Genomic DNA, 22428 nt, shown 5'->3' with positions numbered 1-22428 from the left:
AAACCACCATAACACAAACATGAAAAGCCATCTACTATCCCTGCTCCTCATATGCGTCCCCCTCCTCCACTGCACCAGTACCAGATATTCAACTACTCTAGCCAAGACCCACCCCAAGGCGCCCCACGCCCCCTCCCCCGCTCCTGTCTCTCCGGCTGCCCCCTCTCCCGCCCCCGTCGCCTCTCCCCCTTCCCTTGATACATCCTCCTCCACGGCGTCCTCCCCCTCCGCCCCGCCCGACATTGTCGCTATTCTGAAGAAAGAGGGCGGCTTCTCCGCCTTCATCCGCCTCCTCGGAGCCACCCAAGTCGACGACAGAATCACCAAACTCCTCGGCGACCCCTCCCAAGGCCTCACCCTCTTCGCCCCCAACGACGACGCCTTCTCCCACCTTAGGTCCGGCGTCCTCAACTCCCTCTCCGACCGAGACCAGGTCCAGCTGGTGCTCTTCCACATGCTCAGCTCTTACTTCCCCATGGCCCAGTTCCAGACCTCCAGCAACCCACTCCACACGGAGGCCGGCGACACCGCCAACGGCGACTTCCCTCTCAATGTCACCACAGGCGAAGACCAGGCGATGAACCTCACGACGGGGATCGACTCCGCGGCGGTCACCAAGACGGTGTACACCGATGGCCAGCTGGCGGTGTACGAGGTGGACCAGGTGCTCCTCCCTGCGCAGATCTTTGCGTCTCTGCCGTCGGCATTTGCGCCGCCCAAGCGCCAGGAGGAGGCGCCGGAGCAGACGGCCCCGACTTCTTCCGACGCTGCTTCTGTTACGTTTTCTGTTGCGCTGGGTGTGCTCTGGCATTTGCTGCTTTGTATATAAAACTTTGGTTTGGGGGTGCTGTACGTGGTTGAATGCAGCTGGGCGTAAGTTAGCTGTGTGGAGTTCGACGGAAGGGAACAAGTCAATGGAGTGGATTAATGATTTTCACCTCTTTTGTGTGTCTGACCTGAAAAAAAAAAAAAAAACTTGATGATGTCATTGTTTGATGGGATTTTTTTTCTCTCTTACTTTGTACCATTGTTTGATGTCGTTGAGGATTTGTCTCTCAAAATAAATTTTGTTAAACAAATTACGATGATGCAGTTGCAAAAGCATTTTCTCAAAAGGAATATTGAGAAAAAGATTGATTCTCAAGACCTTGTTTTTGGTACCAAAGCCAAATGAGTTCTAAAACTCAAAATGACTAGTCAATGGAGCATAAATCTAATTTCTAAAATAATATAATAAAACAAGCAATAAGTGCTTCTTTTTTTTTTATATCACATGCATAATATGATTTTTTTTCAAATCTAACAATCTATAACTAATACAAGATTTGTGATCATCGATTTGATTAGTATGAAAGCTTTCTATCAAAATCTTTTAAATCAGAAATTTGAATGAAATTAAATAAAATTTATATAAAATTATATTAGATTGCATCCAAATTCACAATCTCAAAATTGCATTACCAAGAAAGTGAATGTTAGTAATATTTGAATTATGATGACCGATTTACCCTCTAAGTCTTCTCTTAATGATAGTTTACTAAATCACGTTAATTTCGTTGATTTTTATCTTTATATGTGTCAAGTCTTTTTATCAATATAGAGTAAATTTTATGGGTGAGTTTAGATTTATGTAATTCTAGTTAATTGTTAGATCACTTTTAATTTATATTAGTTGCCACCAAAAGCAAAACATTTTAACTCATTGACTTGTTTTACATAGGGATTAAATTTAACACAAAAATCATGTGTTCCACAAGATTTTTACTACAATAAATTGGTATATGAGGACAATAGAATAAGACAACCAAACTTAATTGTGCTCTTAATTATTGAATAAGTAATCCAAGGGAACATGCACTTTTAATCCCCCAGTGTGGTTATAAGAAAAAATAAGGAATGGCTCTCCAAAAATTTTCCATTTGCATGCAACACAAAATTTTCTATCCCATTGTAAATCAATTTCTTTTTTCCTTAGCACAAGACTCTTCCTATTCTTTCTCAGTCATATGGGTTTTTTCATTTCTCACAAATTGCCGGAGGCGTAATTGCTGCGCAAATTGTTATTGAGCAAGCTTTATGCTCAATTTTCACTCAATCTGTAACCTAAGAATAATTTTTCATTTGAAACTATCAAACGATCATTCTCACTCGCTTTCGGCCATAAATTGTTATAAATTGTTAATAATCAAATAAATATCCCTCATCAAGTGCCTAACACACCACTCTCCTCGTCCTTCTCGCTTGTAATGGTGCTCCCCGCCGCCCCCCCTTAAAAAATCAAACTTCATAAACAACGACCGTTGCACTTTCGAAATGTCTCTTATTCCCATGTCTCCCTTTTCCACAGGAACACACAATTTTTTCCAAACCCTCCATTTCATTTTTTATTTTCCATCCTTAAATCTCTAGAAAAAGGAGGCAAACGAGTTACTAAAATTTTAAAATATGATGCTAAGACTTTTAAACTTGAATGAACCCTCTCTCTCTCTCTCTCTCTCTCTCTCTCTCTCTCTGTGTGGCATTATATATACCCGGAACCAAAAACCACATCCAATTCACTCTTCTTCAATTCGTCTGATAGTTGGTGAAAGCCACACATTAATTGTAAGCTGAAACTTGAAAACATGTGCATGGAAGGAGTTTTTTCCCCGTTCATTTATATATATATATATATATATATATATATATATATACACATATATATTAAATAATACTTTTTTGGGAAAAATAATGCACGGAATGACTCTGACGTAATCTCGCTACTTGGTCCAACGAGATTTAAACAAATCTCATTGGACTAAGTAGTGAGATTTAAAAGACAAAGGGAATTCATGTGTTGACGCGTGGCGGCCAAATCTCACTGAATGGAGTAGCGAGATTTAGCAAATCTCGCAAATCTAGCTACTCCATCTAGCGAGATTTGTATTGATTAGAAGAATAAGGTAGTTCATGTGAAGTCAAGGTAAGGTGGTGTACTAGGGGGTGTGTGTGTGTGTAACGACCCGAATAATAATATTATTTGAATAATAAAGAGGAAGAGAATTTTTCAGGGACCTCGTCGACGACACAGGGGATTCGTCGACGAAGGCATAAGAGGATCTCGTCGATGAAGGCAAGATTTAATCAACGAGAAAATACCGAGAGGGGTGTTGGGCCGTCTAAATTTCGTCGACGAGGAGGCAAGGTTCGTCAACGAAATTACTTTAGGACTCGTCAACGAGGTGATGTGTCATTGACAAATCCGGCCCTATAAATAGTGAAAACTCGACTTTTTATCCAATTTTAGCGCCTCTCTCTCTCTCTCTCTCTCTCTCTCTCTCTCTCTCCTACGGTCTCTCTCCCTTCTCTCTTTGATTCTGGTCCCGTCAGTCGTCAGATCGACGATCTGAAGCCACCATGACATTCCTGGCGGAGTTCTCTTCAAGTTTGCCGGAGCAAATCATTGGTGAAACGAAATTGGAATTCATCCCAAATCCAAGATAAGGTCTTATATTCAATTTTTGGCTTTCTAACAGTTATAGAAAATGATGTAGGCAAATAAATACTGATATTATGTTCTGCCAAATGTTGTTTTCAGGGTGTTGTGAAGGAAGCCCTGCGGGTGTTAGACCAGCATATCATAGGGGCTTTCCAGTAGTCAGGTAAGGGAAATATGTTATGTTAGGTAATTTTAAAATATTGTACAGTTTATTAAATTATGAATATTATGTATTAAAGTATTGTGTGGCTTGAGAATATGAAAATAGTACGAAAGTATGTTTTACAGTTTTCAATACCATGATTATACGAATTTTAGTACCATGATTATACGAATTTCAGTACCATGATTATATAGTTTTTAGTTTTATGATTATACAATTCTCAGTACCATGACATACAAATTACAGTTCAATTCAGAGATACAAATGATACAATTACAGTTCATTATAGTTTATTTCATTGTCATGGTTAATACAACTATTTCAGAATCATAGTAAATCATACAGTTATATATATATAGATGTATTATATAGTATCAGACCCTGTTGGACCATACAGTTACAGAGTACGGTACCGTAACTACAGATATTTCAGTTATAAGTGCAACCACCTATTTAGATAATACGTGGTAGTAGGTCGATCGTATAATGTCCTAAACGTGGATAGGCTTTCCATCAGATATGGGTTGAGGAGGGCAGATCAGACCGAGGGACTATAGTGGTTTACCCTGGTCAGCCAGCCAGGGTAAATCCCGCCTACGGGCTACACAACCCTGTCATGAGGGGTTAAATCATAACACACAGTTATCCATAGGAAAAATTTTCAGTTACTATTACGTATATACAAATTTACAAAAATAGGGAATATACTTACGTACATTAGAAGTATTTCGAATAGTAATCTACAATACTATTATGTTAAGCAGCATGGAAAGGGTGGTGGATTTTATTACTTGTACTGTATTTACATATCCAGTTATACATGATTATTTAGAAACAGATTTTCATGGTATTCTACTTATTTGCTACACTAATAATAACATATTTCGTCTTACTGAGCGTTGGCTCATCCCAATTATTTTTACATTTTCAGGTGATCCAAGTAGGCGAGCAGATTAGGCTCGTAGGTAGAGAGGCTTTAGTACTACCCTGTTAGTAGATAGTGAGTATGTATTTGAAGTATTTTTGTATGTCCCAGCCCAGTTGAGGGTATTTTGTGGAACAGTCGCACATGCGTATTTTTGGGAAACAATTTAGCACTCTGATATTATATATATTTACATATGGTTATGTTTATGTGATTTCTACTTCTCGCTGCTTAGGTTGATGATTGGGTTTAACTAGTATGGTATCAGAGCATGTCAAATGTCATAATATATACAAAAAAAAAAACCCCAGTTAAATAGCAGGTCGTTACAGTTTAGTATCAGAGCCTAAGTTGTTAGGTTCTGTAGACTTTATAGTACAACAGAAGCAATACCAGAGTATAAAAAAGGATTTGAGGTTTGTTCTGTGTATGGATACAGGATTACTGTGGTGGTTTTTATGTTTTTCTTCGGGTGACGATTTCAAGAAAACGATAGTAAACTATTGTCGGGTCGAGTGTCTAGGTAATAGAACTAGATATTGAGTTAAGATCAGGGAAGGTAATTAATTTTGAATTGGTACAGGATAGGCCCGTATAGGAGATAAAGTGCTTAAGTGTGTGTCTTCTTTTCAGGATAGATCCAGGAAGTGGTGGAACGAATGTTGGGGAGGATAGGCCAAGACCTTCCAGCATAGGTGGAGGAGATACGAATGTCATTCTACGCAGTGTCACCCAGCAGGTGATGGCTGAGATGGCCATGAGTACTGGGAGCGTAGTTGCTCGATCGAGTAATTTACACAGATGAAGCCCTCATCCTTTGCTATAGGAGATGACCCGATTGTAGCTAAGAATTGGGTCCAGGATATCAAAAAGACATTGGTGGTGCTTCCATGTACGGATGAGCAAAAGGTAGCATTTGCAACATTTAAATTGGGAGGGGAGGTGAAGCTATGGTGGAGATCAGCGCGTCTGATAGAGGAGCAGAGGCCGGTTCCAGTTCCAGTGACGTGGGACCGATTCAAGGATTTGTTCTTCGAGCGATATTTTCCTTCTGTCGTTTGGAGCGCAAAAGTAGCAGAGTTTATGCATCTGGTACAGGGGCAGATGACCGTATCCCAATACACAACTTGGTTTATCGAGTTGTCGCGTTTTGCTTCGCATCTAGCACTTGATGAAGAGAAAAAGGCAATGAAGTTTGAAGAGGGATTGAGGCAGAATTTGTTTGAGCAGGTGATTGGTTTCAGGGCTCAGACATTAACAGAGGTTGTAGATAGAGCTGCGATCATTGAGAGTGGTATTTAGAGGGTTTTAGCAGCTCAAAGTCAAAGGAAGAGGCATGCGCCTCAAGGTTTTGAGGCTGGCATCAGTAGGGGTCCATGGAAAGGAGGTCCCGATAAGGGAGACCAGAGGCAAATGGCAAGACCTCATGGGAACCAGTGTGCACCAACTTACCCGGTGTGTCAGACGTGCGGGAGACATTATTTGGGGGAGTGCCGCGTAGGCAGAGGTGTATGTTATCATTGTGGAAAACCCGGTCACGTGGTACGTGAATGGCCAGGTCAGCCAGATTAGGTCCCAGCTCCCAGGCCCTATCAGGGAGGACATTAGGCAGCTCAGGGAGGATACTAGGAGCCTCGTGGTGGCCAGTAGAGGAATGTGGTCCCAGCGCGAGTATACGCTCTGACGCAAGTGATGCAGAGGCTGTTACGGATGTGGTGACAGGTACATTTACTGTTTTATCATATCTAGTTATTGTTCTTTTTTACTCAAGTGCTACTCATTCTTTCATTTCTACATCTTATGTTAAATTATCTAAGAGTGAGACCCAGTCATTAGATATAGTGCTATCAATAGCTACACCATTAGGGTTAGTGATCAAATGTCAGAGGGTACTTAGGGGCTATCCGAATGAAATTCAGGGGAAAGTACTACCAACAGATCTGATTGTGTTTGATATGTGTGGGTTCGATATAATACTGGGTATGAATTGGTTGGCTGCCAATCACGCTCGCATTGATTGTCGTAAGAAAGAAGTAATTTTTAGATCTCCTGGAGAGCAGGAATTCAGATTTGTTGGTCCACGGGTACGTGCTCCAACGCAGTTGGTATCTGCCATATAGGCGAGCAGATTACTCTTGGATGGAGGTCAGGGATTTATAGTATTTGTGAAAGAAGCATCTGAAAATGAATTGAAGATTGACATCACCTCAGTAGTACGAGAATTTCTAAATGTTTTTCCAGATGAGCTACCAGGATTGCCTCCTATGCGTAAGGTAGATTTTCCTATAGATTTACCTCAAAGGACTGCGCCAATCTCTAAGGTTCCCTATCGTATGACTCCAACTGAATTGAGAGAATTGAAGGAGCAGTTGCAGGATTTGTTGAATAAAGGGTTTATACGACCTAGTGTATCGCCATGGGGAGCTCTAGTGTTATTCGTAAAGAAGAAAGATGGGTCCATGAAGATGTGTATTAATTACAAAGAAATCAACAAGGTTGCTATTAAGAATAAATATCCTCTACCCCATATAGATGATTTGTTTGATCAGCTCCAGGGTACACGAGTATATTCCAAGATTGACCTCAAATCCGGGTATCATCAAGTGAGAGTAAAAGTAAAGGACGTCGCAAAGATAGCCTTCAGGACCAGGTGTAGGCATTACGAGTTCCTCGTTATGCCGTTTGGTCTGACGAATGCCCTAACCGTGTTCATGGACTTGATGAACAGAGTTTTCCACCAGTATCTAGATCAGTTTGTAATAGTTTTCATTGATGATATATTGGTGTACTCGAGGAGTTTTGAGGAGCATGAGGTGCATTTGAGGCAAGTGTTGCAGACTCTCAGAAAGGAGAAGCTCTATGCCAAGTTCAGCAAGTGTGAGTTTTGGCTTGAGAAGGTAGCATTTTTAGGCCATGTGATTTCAGAGACAGTATTTCAGTGGATCCCAACAAGACCGATGCGATGGTAAGTTGGTCTAGACCGAGGAATGTGCAGGAAGTTAGGAGTTTCTTAGGACTGGAAGGTTATTACCGTCGTTTTGTAGAGGAATTTTCAGCTTTGTCAAGACCTCTCACGCGGTTGACTAAGAAAAACGCCAGATTCGTGTGGGATGAAGAATGCAAGCATAGCTTCCAGGAATTAAAACAGCGGCTCGTCACTGCCCCAGTACTGACGATTCCATCGGGAGGTGATAATTATGTTATCCACAGTGACGCGTCTTTGAAAGGGCTCGGTTGTGTGTTGATGTAGCATGGTAGGGTGGTGGCGTATGTGTCTAGGCAGTTGAAGGAATATGAAAAGAACTATCCTACTCACGATTTGGAATTGGCTGCGGTTGTACACGCACTGAAGATCTAGAGGCATTACCTTTATGGTGAGAGGTGTGAGATATTTTCGAATCACAAGAGCCTAAAGTACTTCTTTATACAGAAAGAGTTGAATATGCAACAGAGGAGGTGGTTGGAACTTATTGAGGATTATAACTCTACCATCAGTCACCATCCAGGTAAAGCAAATGTGGTAGCTGATGCTTTGAGACGTAAATCAGGAGACACAGCACAGCTAGCAGCAGTAGTTCAGCACCCGATTCAGATGGACTTAGAGAGACTCAGTGTGGAATTAGTGGAGGACGATCCTCAGGCATTTATTGCCAATTTGATTGTACAACCTACACTTTATGAGAGAATTAAAGCTTCTTAGAGGGATGATCTCGAATGGGCAGAAGTGATAGCTAGAGTACAGGATGGTCAGGGGGAAGAATTCAGTATTTCTGATGATGGGGCTTTGAGATTTCGCACCAGATTGTGTGTGCCAGCAGATGACAGCATGAGGAGGACGATTTTAGAGGAGGCACACAGATCTCTATACACTATTCATCCTGACAGTACGAAAATGTATAGGGATCTACGAGAGTATTTCTGGTGGAGTGGCATGAAAAATGAGATAACAGAATTTGTGCAGCAGTGTTTGACATGCCAGCAGGTTAAGGTTGAGCACCAAAGACTAGTTGGTCAATTGCAGCCATTATTCATTCGCGAGTGAAAGTGGGACCATGTATCCATGGATTTTGTTACTAGGCTGCCGCCGGCGATGTATGGTCAGAATGTCATTTGGGTAATAGTTGATAGGTTGACGAAAACAGCACACTTTCTGTCTATTAAGATTAGCTACCCTATGAACCGGTTAGTAGAGATATATATACAGGAGATTGTTCGACCCCATAGAGTGCTGGTATCCATAGTCTCGAACCGTGATCCACATTTTACATCACGATTTTGGAGGAGTTTGCAGGAGGCATTGGAGACTCAGCTAGCATTTAGTATTGCTTTCCACCCTCAGACCAATGGTCAGACTGAGAGAATAATCCAAGTATTAGAAGATATGTTTTGTGCCTATGTGCTAGACTTTGGAGGTAGCTGGATTCAATTTTTGCCGCTTGTTGAATTTGCTTATAACAACAGTTATCAGACTAGCATCAGCATGACACCCTACGAGGCATTATATGGTAGGAGATGTCGATCTCCTTTTTTTTGGGATGAAGTAGGTGAAAGGCGAGTTTTGGGACTAGAGATAATTCAGCAAGCGTGTGATAAAGTCCGACTTATTCGAGATAAGATTACTGCAGCATAGAGTCGACAGAAAAGCTATGCAGATACTCGCCGTCGGGAACTGGAATTTGGAGTAGGTGATCATGTTTTCCTTAAAATAGCACAATTGAAGGGGATCATGAGGTTTTGGAAGAAGGATATGTTAAGCCCTAGGTTCATTGGTCCATTTGAGATATTCGAGAAGATTAGGTCAGTAGCTTATCGGCTAGCTTTACCACCATCTCTATACAGGATTCATGACGTGTTTCATGTTTCTATGTTAAGGAAATACGTCTCCAATCCTTCCCATATCATCAACTATGCAGACTTGGAACTTAGGGGTGATCTAGCATATGAGGAAGCTCTAATTCAGATCTTAGACAAAAAAGATCAGGAATTGCGTAGTAGGAAGATACCACTAGTAAAAGTTTTATGGAGAAACCACGCAATTAAAGAAGTCTCATGGGAGCTTGAAGATGAAATCAGGCGGAAATATTCTCATTTGTTTGATGAATTATAATATTGATGTATATGCTAAGGTGGTAATTTTTTTTTTTTTTGAGTCCAATGTAATTATAATGTAGAGTATAGGATAGGTAGTATTTTGGTTTTGCGAGAATTTTCTTTTATGATTGTAATCTCCCAGAACTACCTATGTAACTACGGTATTCCTCCGCTATAAGTAAGGGTAGGTAATAAAATAAGTAGACTATTTTCTTTTAAGGGATCATGAGTTACGTGAACAGAAAATTTCGAGAACGAAATTTTATAAAGATGGGAGAATGTAACGACCTGAATAATAATATTATTTGAATAATAAAGAGGAAAAGAATTTTTCAGAGGCCTCGTCAACGAACATAGGGGATTTGTCGATGAAGGCATAAGAGGACCTCGTCGACGAAGGCAAGATTTCGTCAACGAGAAAATACCGAAAGGGGTGTTGGGCTGTCTGAATTTCGTCGACGAGGAGGCAAGGTTCGTCGACGAAATTACTTAAGGATTCGTCGACGAGGAGACGGGTCTCGTTGATGAATCCGGCCCTATAAATAGTGAAAACTCGATTTTTTATCCAATTTCAGCGCCTCTCTCTCTCTCTCCCCACCTTTTCTCCTTTTTTTCCCTCCCTCCTCCCCCTGCCCTCCACCCTTCCTGTCCCCCCCCTCCCCCTTCCCCTTCCCCTTCTTCCTCCCTTCTTTTATCTCCCCCTTTTAGCCTTTCCCTACGTTTCTTCCTGCTCTCTTTCTTGTTCTCCTTCTTTCATCCCTCTACTTTTTCCCTTTTCTCTCTCCCCCCTCCCTCCTCTTTTTCCGTTTCTTTCGTTCTCGTTTTTTTTCTTCCTTTTTTCCTCCGTGTTTTCTTCCCCTCCCCACCCATCCTCCCCCTTTTTCTCTTTCCTCCTTCCCCCCCTCCCCTCCCATTGCCTCTTCTTCACTTTTCCTTTCCTCTTTTTCCCCCCCCCCCTTCTTACCCTTCCTTCTCTTTTCTTCCTTCTTTGCCTCTCCCCTCCCCCTTCCCCCCCCATTTCTTTCTCCTTTCTTTCCTGTTTCCAACCTTCCCCCCCTTTTTTTTGTTTCCCTTTTCCTCCCCCCTTTTGTTCGCCTCTGTCTCTCTCCCTTCTCTCTTCGATTTTGGCCCCGTTAGTCGCCGAATCGATGATCTGAAGCCACCACGACGTTCCTGACAGAGTTCTCTTTGAGTCTGCCGAAGCGGATTGTTGGTGAAACGAAATTGGAATTCATCCCAAATCCAGGGTAAGGTCTTTTATTCATTTTTTGGCTTTCTGACAGTTATAGGAAATGATGTAGAAAAATAAATACCGATATTATGTTCTGGAAAATGTTGTTTCTAGGGTGTTGTGTAGGAAACCCTACGGGTGTTAGACCAGTATATATACCATCGGGGCTTTTCAGTAGTCAGGTAAGGGAAATATGCTATGCTAGGTAATTTTAAAATATTATACAATTTATTAAATTATGAATATTATGTATTAAAGTATTGTGTGGCTTGAGAATATGAAAATTATACGAAAGTATGTTTTACAGTTTTGAGTACCATGATTATACGAATTTCAGTACCATGATTATATAATTTTCAGTATTATGATTATACAGTTCTCAGTACCTTGACGTACAAATTACAGTTCAGTTCAGAGATACAGATGATACAATTACAGTTCATTACAATTTATTTCATTGTCATGATTAATAAAGCTATTTAAGAATCATGGTAAATCAGATAGTTATATATATATGTATTATATAGTATCAGACCCTGTTGGACCATACAGTTACAGAGCACGGTACCGTAGCTTCAGATATTTTAGTTATGAGTGCAACCACCTATTTAGATAATACGTGGTAGTAGGTCGATCGTATAGTGCCCTAGACGTGGACAGGCTCCCCATCAGATATGGGTTGAGGAGGGCAGATCAGACCGAGGGGGCTCTAATCGGCTAACCAGGGTAGATCCCACCTATGGGCCACACAACCCAGTCATGAAAGGTTAAATAATGACATACAGTTATGCACAGGGAAAGTTTTCAGTTACTATTACGTATAAACAAATTTACAGAAATAGGGAATATACTTATGTACATTAGAAGTATTTTGAATAGTAATCTACAATATTGTTATGTTAAACAACATGGAAAGGGTCGTGGATTTTATTATTTATACTATATTTACATATTCAGTTATACATGATTATATAGAAACAGATTTTCATGGTATTGTACTCATTTGTCACACACTAGTAATAGTATATTTCTTTTTATTGAGCGTTGACTCATCCCAATTACTTTAACATTTACAGGTGATCTCAGTAAGCGAGCAGATCAGGCTCGCAGGTAGAGGGGCTTCAGTACCCCTGTCAGTAGATGGTGAGTATGTTTTTGGAATATTTTTGTATGTCCCAGCCCAGTTGATAGTATTTTGGAGAATAGTCGCACATGTGTATTTTTGGAAAATAATTTAGCACTCTGACATTATATATATTTGCATATGGTTATGTTTATGTGATTTCTGCTTCTCACTGCTTAGGTTGATAATTGGGTTTAACCAGTATGGTATCAGAGCATATTAAATGTCATAGTAAAAAAAAACACCAAGTTAAATAGCTGGTTGTTATAGTGTGTGTGCTTCTTCTTCTTTGTTCTGAAACTAGGCAGAGTTGTTGGGGATGGGATCATCGTCGTCTGCCTCATAGGGAGTGCAGATCAGGAAGCAGGTGTCTTCATCGCCGATGCTCCACAGAAAATTAGCCTCAGCTCTTTTTTCTTTTTTTTTTAATTACCCCTCTTCCTCTCTACTAATCAGCTAACTATCTAGTGTTTGCTAGGCTTGTTAATGGCGGACACTACTAGTGGGTCGGCGGCATCCTTAGCAGGCGGCGGCGGAGGGAAGAGACGGTGCTCGGTGTCGGAGAGGGTGCAGCTGCACATGGCGACACTGGCCCTACAGTTCGGCTACGTTGGCTTCCACATCGTCTCCCGAGCCGCCCTCAACATGGGCATGAACAAACTCATCTTCCTCGTGTACCGCAACATCATCGCCTTCCTTCTCCTCCTCCCCTTCGCTTATTTCCTCGAAAAGTAATTCCACATATTTACTAATTTAAATATTAATTTCTCCTAACTTCAAAATTCAACCATTCTTGTAACTAATGATCCATCTTCATTTTTTTTTTTCTTTTGGTGAATTATCAGGAAGGAGAGGCCCGCCATCACTCTTTCTTTTCTTCTTCGGATCTTTCTCCTCGCCCTTGTTGGGTACATATTCCAAAGATGTACATTAATTTATATAACGTGTGAATACAAAATTTTTGTACGAAGAAAGTAACCATATATTCTTTTTGGTCAATATATATACATAATTCACAGAATAACGACAAACCAAGGGTTCTACTTGCTGGCCCTGGACAACACTTCTCCAACTTTCGCATCCGCCATACAGAACTCTGCCCCAGCAATCACCTTCCTCATGGCAGCCATCCTCCGGTAAGACCCTCAATACGATCAGGCACCGCCTGTACTTTCGCCGGAAAACAAATCTAGATATATATTTTTTAACATGTGTATGCGTTTTTTGAATTTTGCAGAATAGAGCAGGTGCGGTTGAACAGGAAAAACAGGGTGGCGAAAGTGGCGGGGACGGTGCTGTGCGTGGCGGGGGCGACGGTGATTACGCTATACAAGGGGCCGACGATAGAGAGTCCGGCGCCGCCGCTGCACCAAACGACGCCGCTTTTCCTGGCACTGGGAGATGCGAAGAGTAAGAACTGGACACTGGGGTGCATATACCTGATTGGGCATTGCCTATCGTGGTCGGGTTGGCTGGTGCTGCAGGCACCGGTGCTCAAGAAGTACCCTATGTCTTATCCTTCTAATTCATGCAAATCTCGCTGGCTATTCTATCCAGCGAGATTTATTTAAATCTCGGAGCAGTAGGAAGATTATGTCAGAAATTATTTTTCTTATTTAATATATTTAAAAAAAAAAAAAGATAAAACGTAAAAAAAAAAAAAAAAAAACTCCACAGCTAGCAGACCAATTCACCCTACCTAGATTTCCTGATTTGCCCTAAGCGGTTGGAGGGGCTAGCTAGCTAGGCTCATTTTAAGCAAGGTTGATTTTCAGCATATATATAATCTTGAGGCGTTTGCACATGCCTTCTTATTTTTCATTGCATGTGTACATATGATTCTTGTTTTAATTTGGTAAAAGAAAATTTGGTACGGATGGATTGGCATGTGCATGCATTATGCATAAATGCTGTAGAGTACATTGTGATGGCAAGGCTCCATAGACTATAGTAGTGTTGGTGACACCCAGACGTAGGCGTTGAAAGTGGAGAAGAAAATCAATGGTTGGAACAATGGTGAAATAAGATGAAAATCAATTAACCATCGTGGAAAATTAGACAGAGAACGGAAGCTCCCATCCTCTCTCCCCCATAATGACCACATCCTCCATCACAATTTTCACCAAGTTCATGAAAGCGACAGCTGCTATCGTCAGTCTGGGGTGAGCTGGCTCCATGTTGAATTGGAGAGAGAGAGAGAGTAAGTGAGTTGGATGTGCGGATTCAACCGCGAAGTGGTTAATTCTGGAAGTAATTAATCTGAAGAGAAAGAGAGGGGAGTTTAATTTAAGTTTGAAAGTCCAAATCTAGTTCGTAGGAGATAAAAGGTCGAACTTCTCTCTCTCTTACACTTTAGAGAGAAGAAATTATTCTAATCTTGTAGCAAGTAGCTTTCCATAGTTTAAAATGAAAAAGTTACATTTGGATTTCCAATTCTAAGAAAGAGCTCATACATTCATGATGAACAATATAAAGATTATTTCAAAGGTCAATGAACACGTTGTTCGCAGTTCAGTTTCAATGACCAAATGGAATCATTCTCACCAAAATCCTCCCGAAGTGTCAAGGAATCGTGTGTGCATGGAGTCCAACCTAACTGCACTCATTCTTATTGATTAAAATGCTCAAAGTGTCCAATCTAGTGGTCAAGTCAATCGCCTTTGAACCAACTAATGTTATTACTAAGGAACCAAGATTTGAATGAAGGGAAATAGCTCATATTCACTAGTTTTGAAGGTAACTCTTGTCGTTTTAGCGCAATCAAGGATTTTAGATGATATTGTCCAACTGTAAAGCCGACAACTAAGGAGAACTTACACACAAATCTTTGGGTCGGAGAGATCTGTGCAATCTCATTCCCCAAATGGATTGTCTCTGGAACTCCTAATCTCACACGAAAGCTCAAGACACTCATCAAGGATATCAAAGGCCCACCTCTAAACACTCCTTAGGGTTGTTCACTTAGTAGTTAGTACATCGGGATATCAAGGGAGGTAGGGTGCACACTTGGTGTTCTCCCAAGAATTATTCTCCAAAGTATTTCCGGTTACATACAAGAAATTACTAGGAATCTAATGTCCATATATCTTAGATTCCAGAATATCATAGTTAGAACTATCCAAACTAACCACAAATATCACAGAAACATACTGAAACTATTTCCATAACAACTACACAATAACGTCTAAGTTAACCAACCATTACCTCCAAATAAATTAATCAAGTATGAAAATAATGTATTAGGGTGGCAAAATTCCAAGACCTTAACACCAAGCCTTATGACCAAGTAAATGATTTCTACTTTTTTCTTCAATACCCATATGCATAGAAAAATATGCCCTAGCTTCATCTTCATCAGCAATATGCTTTATTTTCACCGAACAACTCGTTTCAGAGTTGATAGAAGACAGCAAGTCCCAAATTATATGCTTTACTTTTCCCAAACATGTCAACTCAACCATCAAACAGAGCATGTGATTTTGGGCAAATGAAGAATGAAAGCCAAACATCAAATGAAATTAAAAAAAATTAGTTAATCAATTTTTGGATTTGATTTAGTTCAAATCTACAATTTAGTTCTGTTTTTTTATTTTCCTTACCCAAATGTATGTGTTTGTATGTGTTTACAAAGAGAATTTAATGACAAGGATGACGTTGATGATTGCTATTATTATAATGAAAAGTTAAATAAAAACATTAAATAATAGTATAAAGATTTTATTTTTAAATAGAGGTAGCCAACTAATATTTTGGTATAATAAAATGGCATTTTTGTTGTCAAATCAATTTTAGACAGCCAACTTAATATTTTAAATAAAATAGTTAGCATCTGAATATATTATTAAAACTCACCTATTTTCAACGGATCAATCAGTGTAACAGCTTCTCTAAATTGCTGCAAACCCCTGCGGTTTGTCCGGATCATATATTTTGTTCGGAAAGTAAAGGTAAGAAAAAAAAATTATTTTCCATTACATTTGAACTCTATATCAAATATTAATAAAAATGAAATTTTATTTTAATATAATTAAAAATTAAGAAAATAAAATATTAATAATATGTGGAATCAAATTTTTGTTTATTGATTCAGTATGCCTTTTTATTTTCTTTTTACTTTCTTTGATTATCAAAAATAAAAAATATATTCATTTGTATTTTCTTTTCCTTTTCCCAATGTTTTTCAAGTTCAAAACCAGGCCCTAGTGTCTAGCCAGAAGCTCTCACAAATTACAAATATGAGTTTCAGATATCTTTCATTAGCACTTTTAGGCAGTTACAATCATATTATATATATATATATATATATATATATATATATATAAATGCAATGGTGTTCGAGCCTCTTTGGGCCTTTGATTAATTGACTGGATTCCTAATTGAAAATTCGTAGCTCCAAAACTCGTTCCTGATACCTAATAAAAAAACCCTTAGTTAACCTATAGCAACCAAAAATTATAATTAAATGTCTGCTGAATGTTGTTGTATATGTATATATCCTAATTCTACAGTGCAACTCATAAAGCTCAATACCATGATGAAAATTATTAGATTTGCTTACCTGATCAATGAAGAATTGCAGTCCTAGCAGTGTGGAACTGGAAAACCACACGTATGAAGTACTCCATAATCATAATATTGCAGGCTAGATCATTTTGCAAGCTCTTAGGACTGTCAAAACACCAAATCAAATGTTAATTTTGTACCCACCATTGTATTTTATTGACATCCAGTACCAAAAAACCAACATCATCTATATATATATTCATCAAGTTAGGGATGGACTATACATGACCTTGTACAAAATTAAACTTGAAGAAGCACCAAGAAATTAAAATTTTCATGTCATGTACATACAACTACTAAGATATGATTTATAACCACATGCTTAGTTTTTTGTTTTTTCACAATGGGGCATTCTCATGATCAATCAACTCAGTGGTCAATAATTGGATTTAAAACATTAACTAAACAGTGTTAGATGCCATGGCTTGGTGGGCAGTAACATAGGGATCTTGAACAAGTGGACATTTACCGCGAGGTAGAGACTTCACACAAGACGAGCAATGTTTATGAACATGAGTATTTAAACAGATTTTACATCTTTGGGACATATATTTATATCGTTGAGCAGATTGATAAATTGGTACATTTCAGATGAATAGAAATCGAGGTGCACTTTGATACATCATGTGTTCCAACTATTTCAAAAACATTTTCCCCCACAACCTTCACAGAAAAGTTGACCAAATCGTATTGACCATGCATTCCATCTTTGTAAAGTAGACTCCCTGAATCAGATCCCAAATGCTCCTCCGTCAAGATGCTGCTTGTGGACCATTTTCCTGTAATCTGAAAGGGAAAAAACCAAGATATATACATATCCAGTAAATCAAAGGATGCAAATGGAGCATTTGAAACGAGCAAGAGCATTTATGCGGTAAGGTCAAGGTTCTAAAATCTTTAATTGCCTTAAATCAGACAAAACAACCTTCTTTGTTGTTCCACAATCCTGCAGCGTAACTGTTGAGAGGGCTCTCTGTGTTGGGTTCTGCATGTTATAGACTTAAAATGGTCAGAGAAACATAAACAACAATGCAAAATGAGAGAACTCACTTGTGTGTGAGATGGTAAGAGCAAGCAAACCTCCCAATAGACTTTGAATGGACAAAAGAATAGTTCTGCAATCATAAGCGGAAGACCACTTGTCCTATTGCAAAATAAGAAACAATTGTGTCAGCTTCATAGAATTCAATGCCACTAAGTGAATAATTATTCTTATTTACACGTCATAATATTATATGATGTGCCATCCCCAAAAACATTTTTACATCTCAATTGATACCTGAAGGATGTCAAGACAAATATTGCCAAACTGATCAACATTTGGATGGAAGCACATTGTCTCAAACTTAACTTGCGGTGGCTTGAAAGGGTAGTCCAGGGGGAAACGCAGAGAGAGTTTGTACGACAAACCCTCATACATAGTTCCTTTTCCACCTTCAATTGTGCCAATCCAGGTAAAAATGTTCTCTCCCTCGGGAAAAGCGGACACCCCAAGGTCTTCCCCACTCATCTTTAGAAACAAATGATATGAGATTTGATTAAACAATTGATGAAAAAATAAAGGTTCAGTAGAAGATGCAAGTATTCTTACAGAAGGTATATGCTAGCTTGAAGTAGCACAGTATCTTTACAATCAGAAATTATATGGAAGGTAAATGCTAGCAAAAACTCAAATAGACAACCATATTGCCCCTTAATTTGGAAGATATTGTTATATGCATTTCAACAATAAAATCACAATTTCAAGATAAATGAAATGAACAAAACTTCAAATTAATTTGAACGAGAAGCAAAAGATTGCATCAGACTAGTGCTTCACATAAAAAAGAGTGTTTCTTTATACGTTCACGTACAAATCACTGCAGATTACCTCTTCAACATACAATTTCCATATCAGATTTGTAATGCTTCACTTTCCAACAAAGCAGGAAAGTTTTTTGAATTGACTAATTAGATTTTGGACTCTGCTTATATAACCTATTTGAAATATCTGTGTTAGAATGAAAAATAATAAAAAGAATGAATGAAAATTACACCTAACTTATATGACTTTTTCAAAGAATGTTAGGGACATCACTAAAATAATGTTGATAATCCCTCTGAGGTTTGAAAGAATTAATAAACCTCTCCTTTGCCTCAACTGCCATAACAGGTTTATAGGGACTCTTTCCCCCTTGGGCTGTGCGGACCAGGAGCAGGAAGTAAGGATAACATTGTCATTTTATTAGTCAATAAGTCATATACTTTGAAACTGTCATTTTGGATTGAAACATTATATTTATGGCATTGACACTTCATGTCACTGCACTTGATGGTCCACTAACAGTAACTTAGAAGAGGCCAATGTTACTCAACAACATTACGGAGGTCAATGCAACAATGGCAAAATTCAGAAGTAGATGTAATCCTCTCCACATATGAACCCTCAATGTTTATATAGGCATGTCCTTGAATACACTACACGACCAAGTGCAAATCCACTGGAAAATTATAGCATAAACACATGACAAGTAAATTACAGCATTGACAAACACTTCCTCAACAGCTACGAGTCAAATTGGCAGCAAAACCAAATCCTAGTCACTGGGAAATGGAACCTCATGGAGTGATAGCATGAACAATATGACAAAACCATAATAAACAACAATTTGATGACCACACCTTGTTACCCCCATGAACAAATTCCTGACAGTATAAATCAATTTGTGATGTAAAAAAAAAAACCACCAATAAATGCAACAAGTACCCCTTTTGAATTTGGAAAAGGAGAAAGGGAAATTTAAAGAAAATCATAGCCATGGTTATGAGGATGTCTTGGGTCCTATTCTTGTTGCATATGTCTATTGTGTTGCTAAAAATTATCTTTACTGTGTTTATCTCTCCAAATGCAATTAGGCTGCATGCATTGGGGAGTGTTACGGCTTGATATACATTGCTGGCCCACACCCAATCAGCTTAAGCTAACAATATACCCATGCATTAATGTTTTCCTGCAACTGTTTTAAAGAAAATGGTATATACTAGACCTGCCCATGCCTGAATGATAACACATTTTTAGAAATCCCATCCATTTATTATTTATTAACAACCTTATGATATACATCAATTGTGTGTATATTAGTTGTACAGGCAATTAGTCGATAAGATGACGCAAGAAAATATATAACAGTAAAATGCCTCCTACAATTTTTTATAATACTTACAAAAAATACAAAATGAACATTGACTAAACTAACAAAAACATTAAAGCAATCCCCACAAAGAAGAACAATTCATAGAAAGCCTAAGAATGTTATTAATTAATTCATTAATTTGTTGAGATAATAAGAGCTTATAGGAAAAAATGCAACTCTTTAATTCGTTCATATAAAAGTTATAGCTAAAAGAAAAGTCAAAAATTGAATTTCTGAGACAAAATGCTTCAATATAATATTTTTTTTACTCTGTATAGTTGGACAGAACATATTTTTTAATGAAAATTAATAAGAATACTTTTCAAAAAAATTATTTTTTATTTAGTTTTGCGCAGTGTGCTTAGAGAGATTTTGAAGAAGGTTCAGAGTATATAATCAAGATAAATCCAAGCGCCGGCCTCAATCCAAGAACAACTAGAAATAGAACAATATATAAGAATTCAGGTATATCATAGGTAAAAATGAACAAACTTAATTCAATTTTTCAAAAAAAAAAAAATAAGACAAGAGACAAAGACAAAGGTAAACATACCATTAGAGACATCAGTTCCTTCTGAAGCCTGGAAAAATGGATTTAAACAAAGGATAAATAAGAGCCAATGGAAAGAGTATATGAAACTACAAAAGACCATTCAACACAGTAACATATAAGAGAGGGGAAAGGCCCCTATCTGTTCTTTTCGTGCCGGTTGCAGAGAGAGGAAAGAGGAAACTCCAAGGAAACCCAGCCATAGAAGAAAAAGGGAGGACAAGAAAATGAAATAAAGTTTTTAATTTTGTATTAAATGAAAAATTAAAATCAAAGAAGAGATTCAATTGAGTAAAGGTCGTGTTCTGCTAGTTCCCTATAATAAGTGGAAAGGCTAAAAACCGATAACATTTTCTTTTGGTTTCCAAAATTCTCTCAGCAACCAAACGAGAATCTACAGGAGAATATTCAGAAAAGAAAAGGAATGAAAGAAAAGAAGGGAACCTCCGAGAGACAGAAGCAGTGTCGACAGGGTTTGGGAAAACATTAGGCTGCTTCGACGGCGTTTGATGCCGATGCGGCTGCTGACGCACTGAGGAGCTGTCCGTCGCCCGATCGCGGCCAACTTCCATCAGCGAAAATTGGCGATTCTTAGTCAATCAGCCAATCAATTTAATCAAACAAAGGGAAAGCGATATAATTGATCGATCTATTAACCGCCAGTTGGTGGAAGAAGTAAATTGCGCTTCGATTGTCCTCTAAGTAACGGATTAAAGGTCGTGGCGATGAAATCAGCGACGGCGGGGGCGGCGTTGGCTGGGGTGGTTCTTCCTCTTCCGCTTTTTCTCTTCGTTCTTTCTTCTTGTCACCGGGAATTGAAAATTGGAATACAAAGTCGCTCTTTAACGACTATGTAGGTAAGTGGCCACGACGTTCTATTTTGTTCAACGCAGAACCGGAAAAAAAAAAAAAAAAATACCAAAATGAAAGAGTAAAAGACACGTCATTGGGCTTACCCAATCACCACCAATAAAAAATTAATATTTTTTAAATTAATATATATTCCTTTTTTTGGAGATTAAGTAATTTCCTATTAATTATTTATGGGATTCTTGGAATGAAGTTCACCCAATGAAAAATAGTTTTATATATATTTCTGTTTTTATATTATATTTTATTTATATTTAAATTAAAAGTTTAAATTTCAAATTCGGTAAAAAAAAGCTCACTACAAATTAAAATTTTGAAAGATTATATTTTTTATATAGATGATCAATTTTTTTTTCATTTATAATCTAAGTGCTTGTTTTAAGATCAATATAAATATAAATATATAAATATAAGCACTTAACATAACCCAAAAAAGAAAATAAATTTTAAAATAGATTTAATTACAAACTTGCTAGGGGAGAAATTTCATGGGAATTGCATTCAACTTTACTTATATTATGACTTCACCTGATAAAGAATTACTTAGATAAGGAATAATCTTATGCAACTGGATATTACGACCTAAAGAAATTATTTTTATAATTCAAACATTTACTTATATGATCTAAGTAATATGATCCAATTTTATAGTCAATAGATAGATGATAGGGTTTGATTGAAAAAAAATTTAACCTTCAATAAGTTAGGATCTTGGTTCTACTCGTAAGAAGTGACATGTGATTGCAAATTTTTATTATCGAAAGTTTTTTGTAATGATTTATTAAGTATATTGAAAAAATTGAATCAAACCCTATTTCTTTTTAAAGTTTATCTCAATTTTCTATCTGAGAGCTTTATTATCCTCTTTCCAATCTCGCTGAGTTAGCCCTATATGGTACATGCTATTTTCTATTCATATAATTTATAAACAAAATTTTCACCAAATTATGTGCATTTCAATTGCGTAATTTTTATATAATAAAAATTTATTGTCTATTAGATAGATTTCTCAAAAATTTAGAAGAAAAAAAAAATGAATCACCATAAACTAGCTCTTAAGGTGATTTTGTCATGTACAAAAAAATAATTTAATTAAATTAAATAATATACGCATGACAAAATTATATTAAATTCAATATATATATTCAATATATTTAATAATTTCTCCACACACATAGAACCGTATATTTTGAAGTATAGATTTCATAAATAACTAGATATATAATAAATCTATTTTATATATATACATATAGAACAATTA

At 37.9% G+C, this 22428-nt stretch overlaps 3 protein-coding genes across 10 annotated transcripts in view; 2 read left to right on the top strand and 1 right to left on the bottom strand.

Annotated features, from left to right (window-relative positions):
• LOC131165629 (uncharacterized) overlaps positions 1-21194 on the bottom strand; it is a 53560-nt gene extending 32366 nt beyond the window's left edge. For 5 of the 8 annotated variants that reach the window (XR_009139616.1, XR_009139617.1, XR_009139614.1 and 2 more), the window contains exons 1-7: positions 20742-21142; positions 20301-20328; positions 17854-18084; positions 17655-17718; positions 17500-17559; positions 17238-17360; positions 16570-16679 (exon numbers count right to left, since the gene is read on the bottom strand). Coding sequence is in view for 1 of the 8 variants with exons in the window: in XM_058123576.1 (XP_057979559.1) it covers positions 17305-17360; positions 17500-17559; positions 17655-17718; positions 17854-18084; positions 20301-20328; positions 20742-20869 (567 nt within the window). In the remaining 7 variants the exon portion in view is untranslated. Of the gene's footprint in view, positions 1-11436; positions 11626-16347; positions 16424-16569; positions 16680-17057; positions 17361-17499; positions 17560-17654; positions 17719-17853; positions 18085-20300; positions 20329-20741 lie in introns of those variants that run through there. The other 3 variants (XR_009139619.1, XR_009139618.1, XM_058123576.1) reach the window with 3 other exon arrangements.
• Positions 20-5371, top strand: LOC131166517 (fasciclin-like arabinogalactan protein 11). Its single transcript, XM_058125113.1, has 2 exons — positions 20-807; positions 5200-5371. The coding sequence occupies exons 1-2, from the start codon at positions 20-22 to the stop codon at positions 5369-5371; spliced, it is 960 nt and encodes a 319-aa protein (XP_057981096.1).
• LOC131165628 (protein WALLS ARE THIN 1-like) lies at positions 12321-13816 on the top strand. The gene is made up of 5 exons (XM_058123575.1): positions 12321-12378; positions 12490-12742; positions 12857-12919; positions 13031-13147; positions 13249-13816. Exons 2-5 carry the CDS (start codon positions 12498-12500, stop codon positions 13580-13582), a joined length of 759 nt encoding a protein of 252 aa, XP_057979558.1. The 5' UTR covers positions 12321-12378; positions 12490-12497; the 3' UTR covers positions 13583-13816.
• Positions 21195-22428: the final 1234 nt, after the last annotated feature.

The sequence above is a fragment of the Malania oleifera genome, chromosome 10, assembly GCF_029873635.1.
Source record: "Malania oleifera isolate guangnan ecotype guangnan chromosome 10, ASM2987363v1, whole genome shotgun sequence".
Classification (NCBI taxonomy): domain Eukaryota; kingdom Viridiplantae; phylum Streptophyta; class Magnoliopsida; order Santalales; family Ximeniaceae; genus Malania; species Malania oleifera.
This window is presented reverse-complemented; position numbering and strand designations above follow the sequence as displayed.

Bases quoted from the DNA above. Each gene is read 5' to 3' on its own strand.
- LOC131165628 (XM_058123575.1), top strand. From the start codon at position 12,498: ATGGCGGACACTACTAGTGGGTCGGCGGCATCCTTAGCAGGCGGCGGC. The intron at 12,920-13,030 runs GTACATATTCCA...CATAATTCACAG, and splicing joins TTTCTCCTCGCCCTTGTTGG to AATAACGACAAACCAAGGGT. The intron at 13,148-13,248 runs GTAAGACCCTCA...TGAATTTTGCAG, and splicing joins CTCATGGCAGCCATCCTCCG to AATAGAGCAGGTGCGGTTGA.
- LOC131166517 (XM_058125113.1), top strand. From the start codon at position 20: ATGAAAAGCCATCTACTATCCCTGCTCCTCATATGCGTCCCCCTCCTC. The intron at 808-5,199 runs GCATTTGCTGCT...TCTTCTTTTCAG, and splicing joins GTTGCGCTGGGTGTGCTCTG to GATAGATCCAGGAAGTGGTG.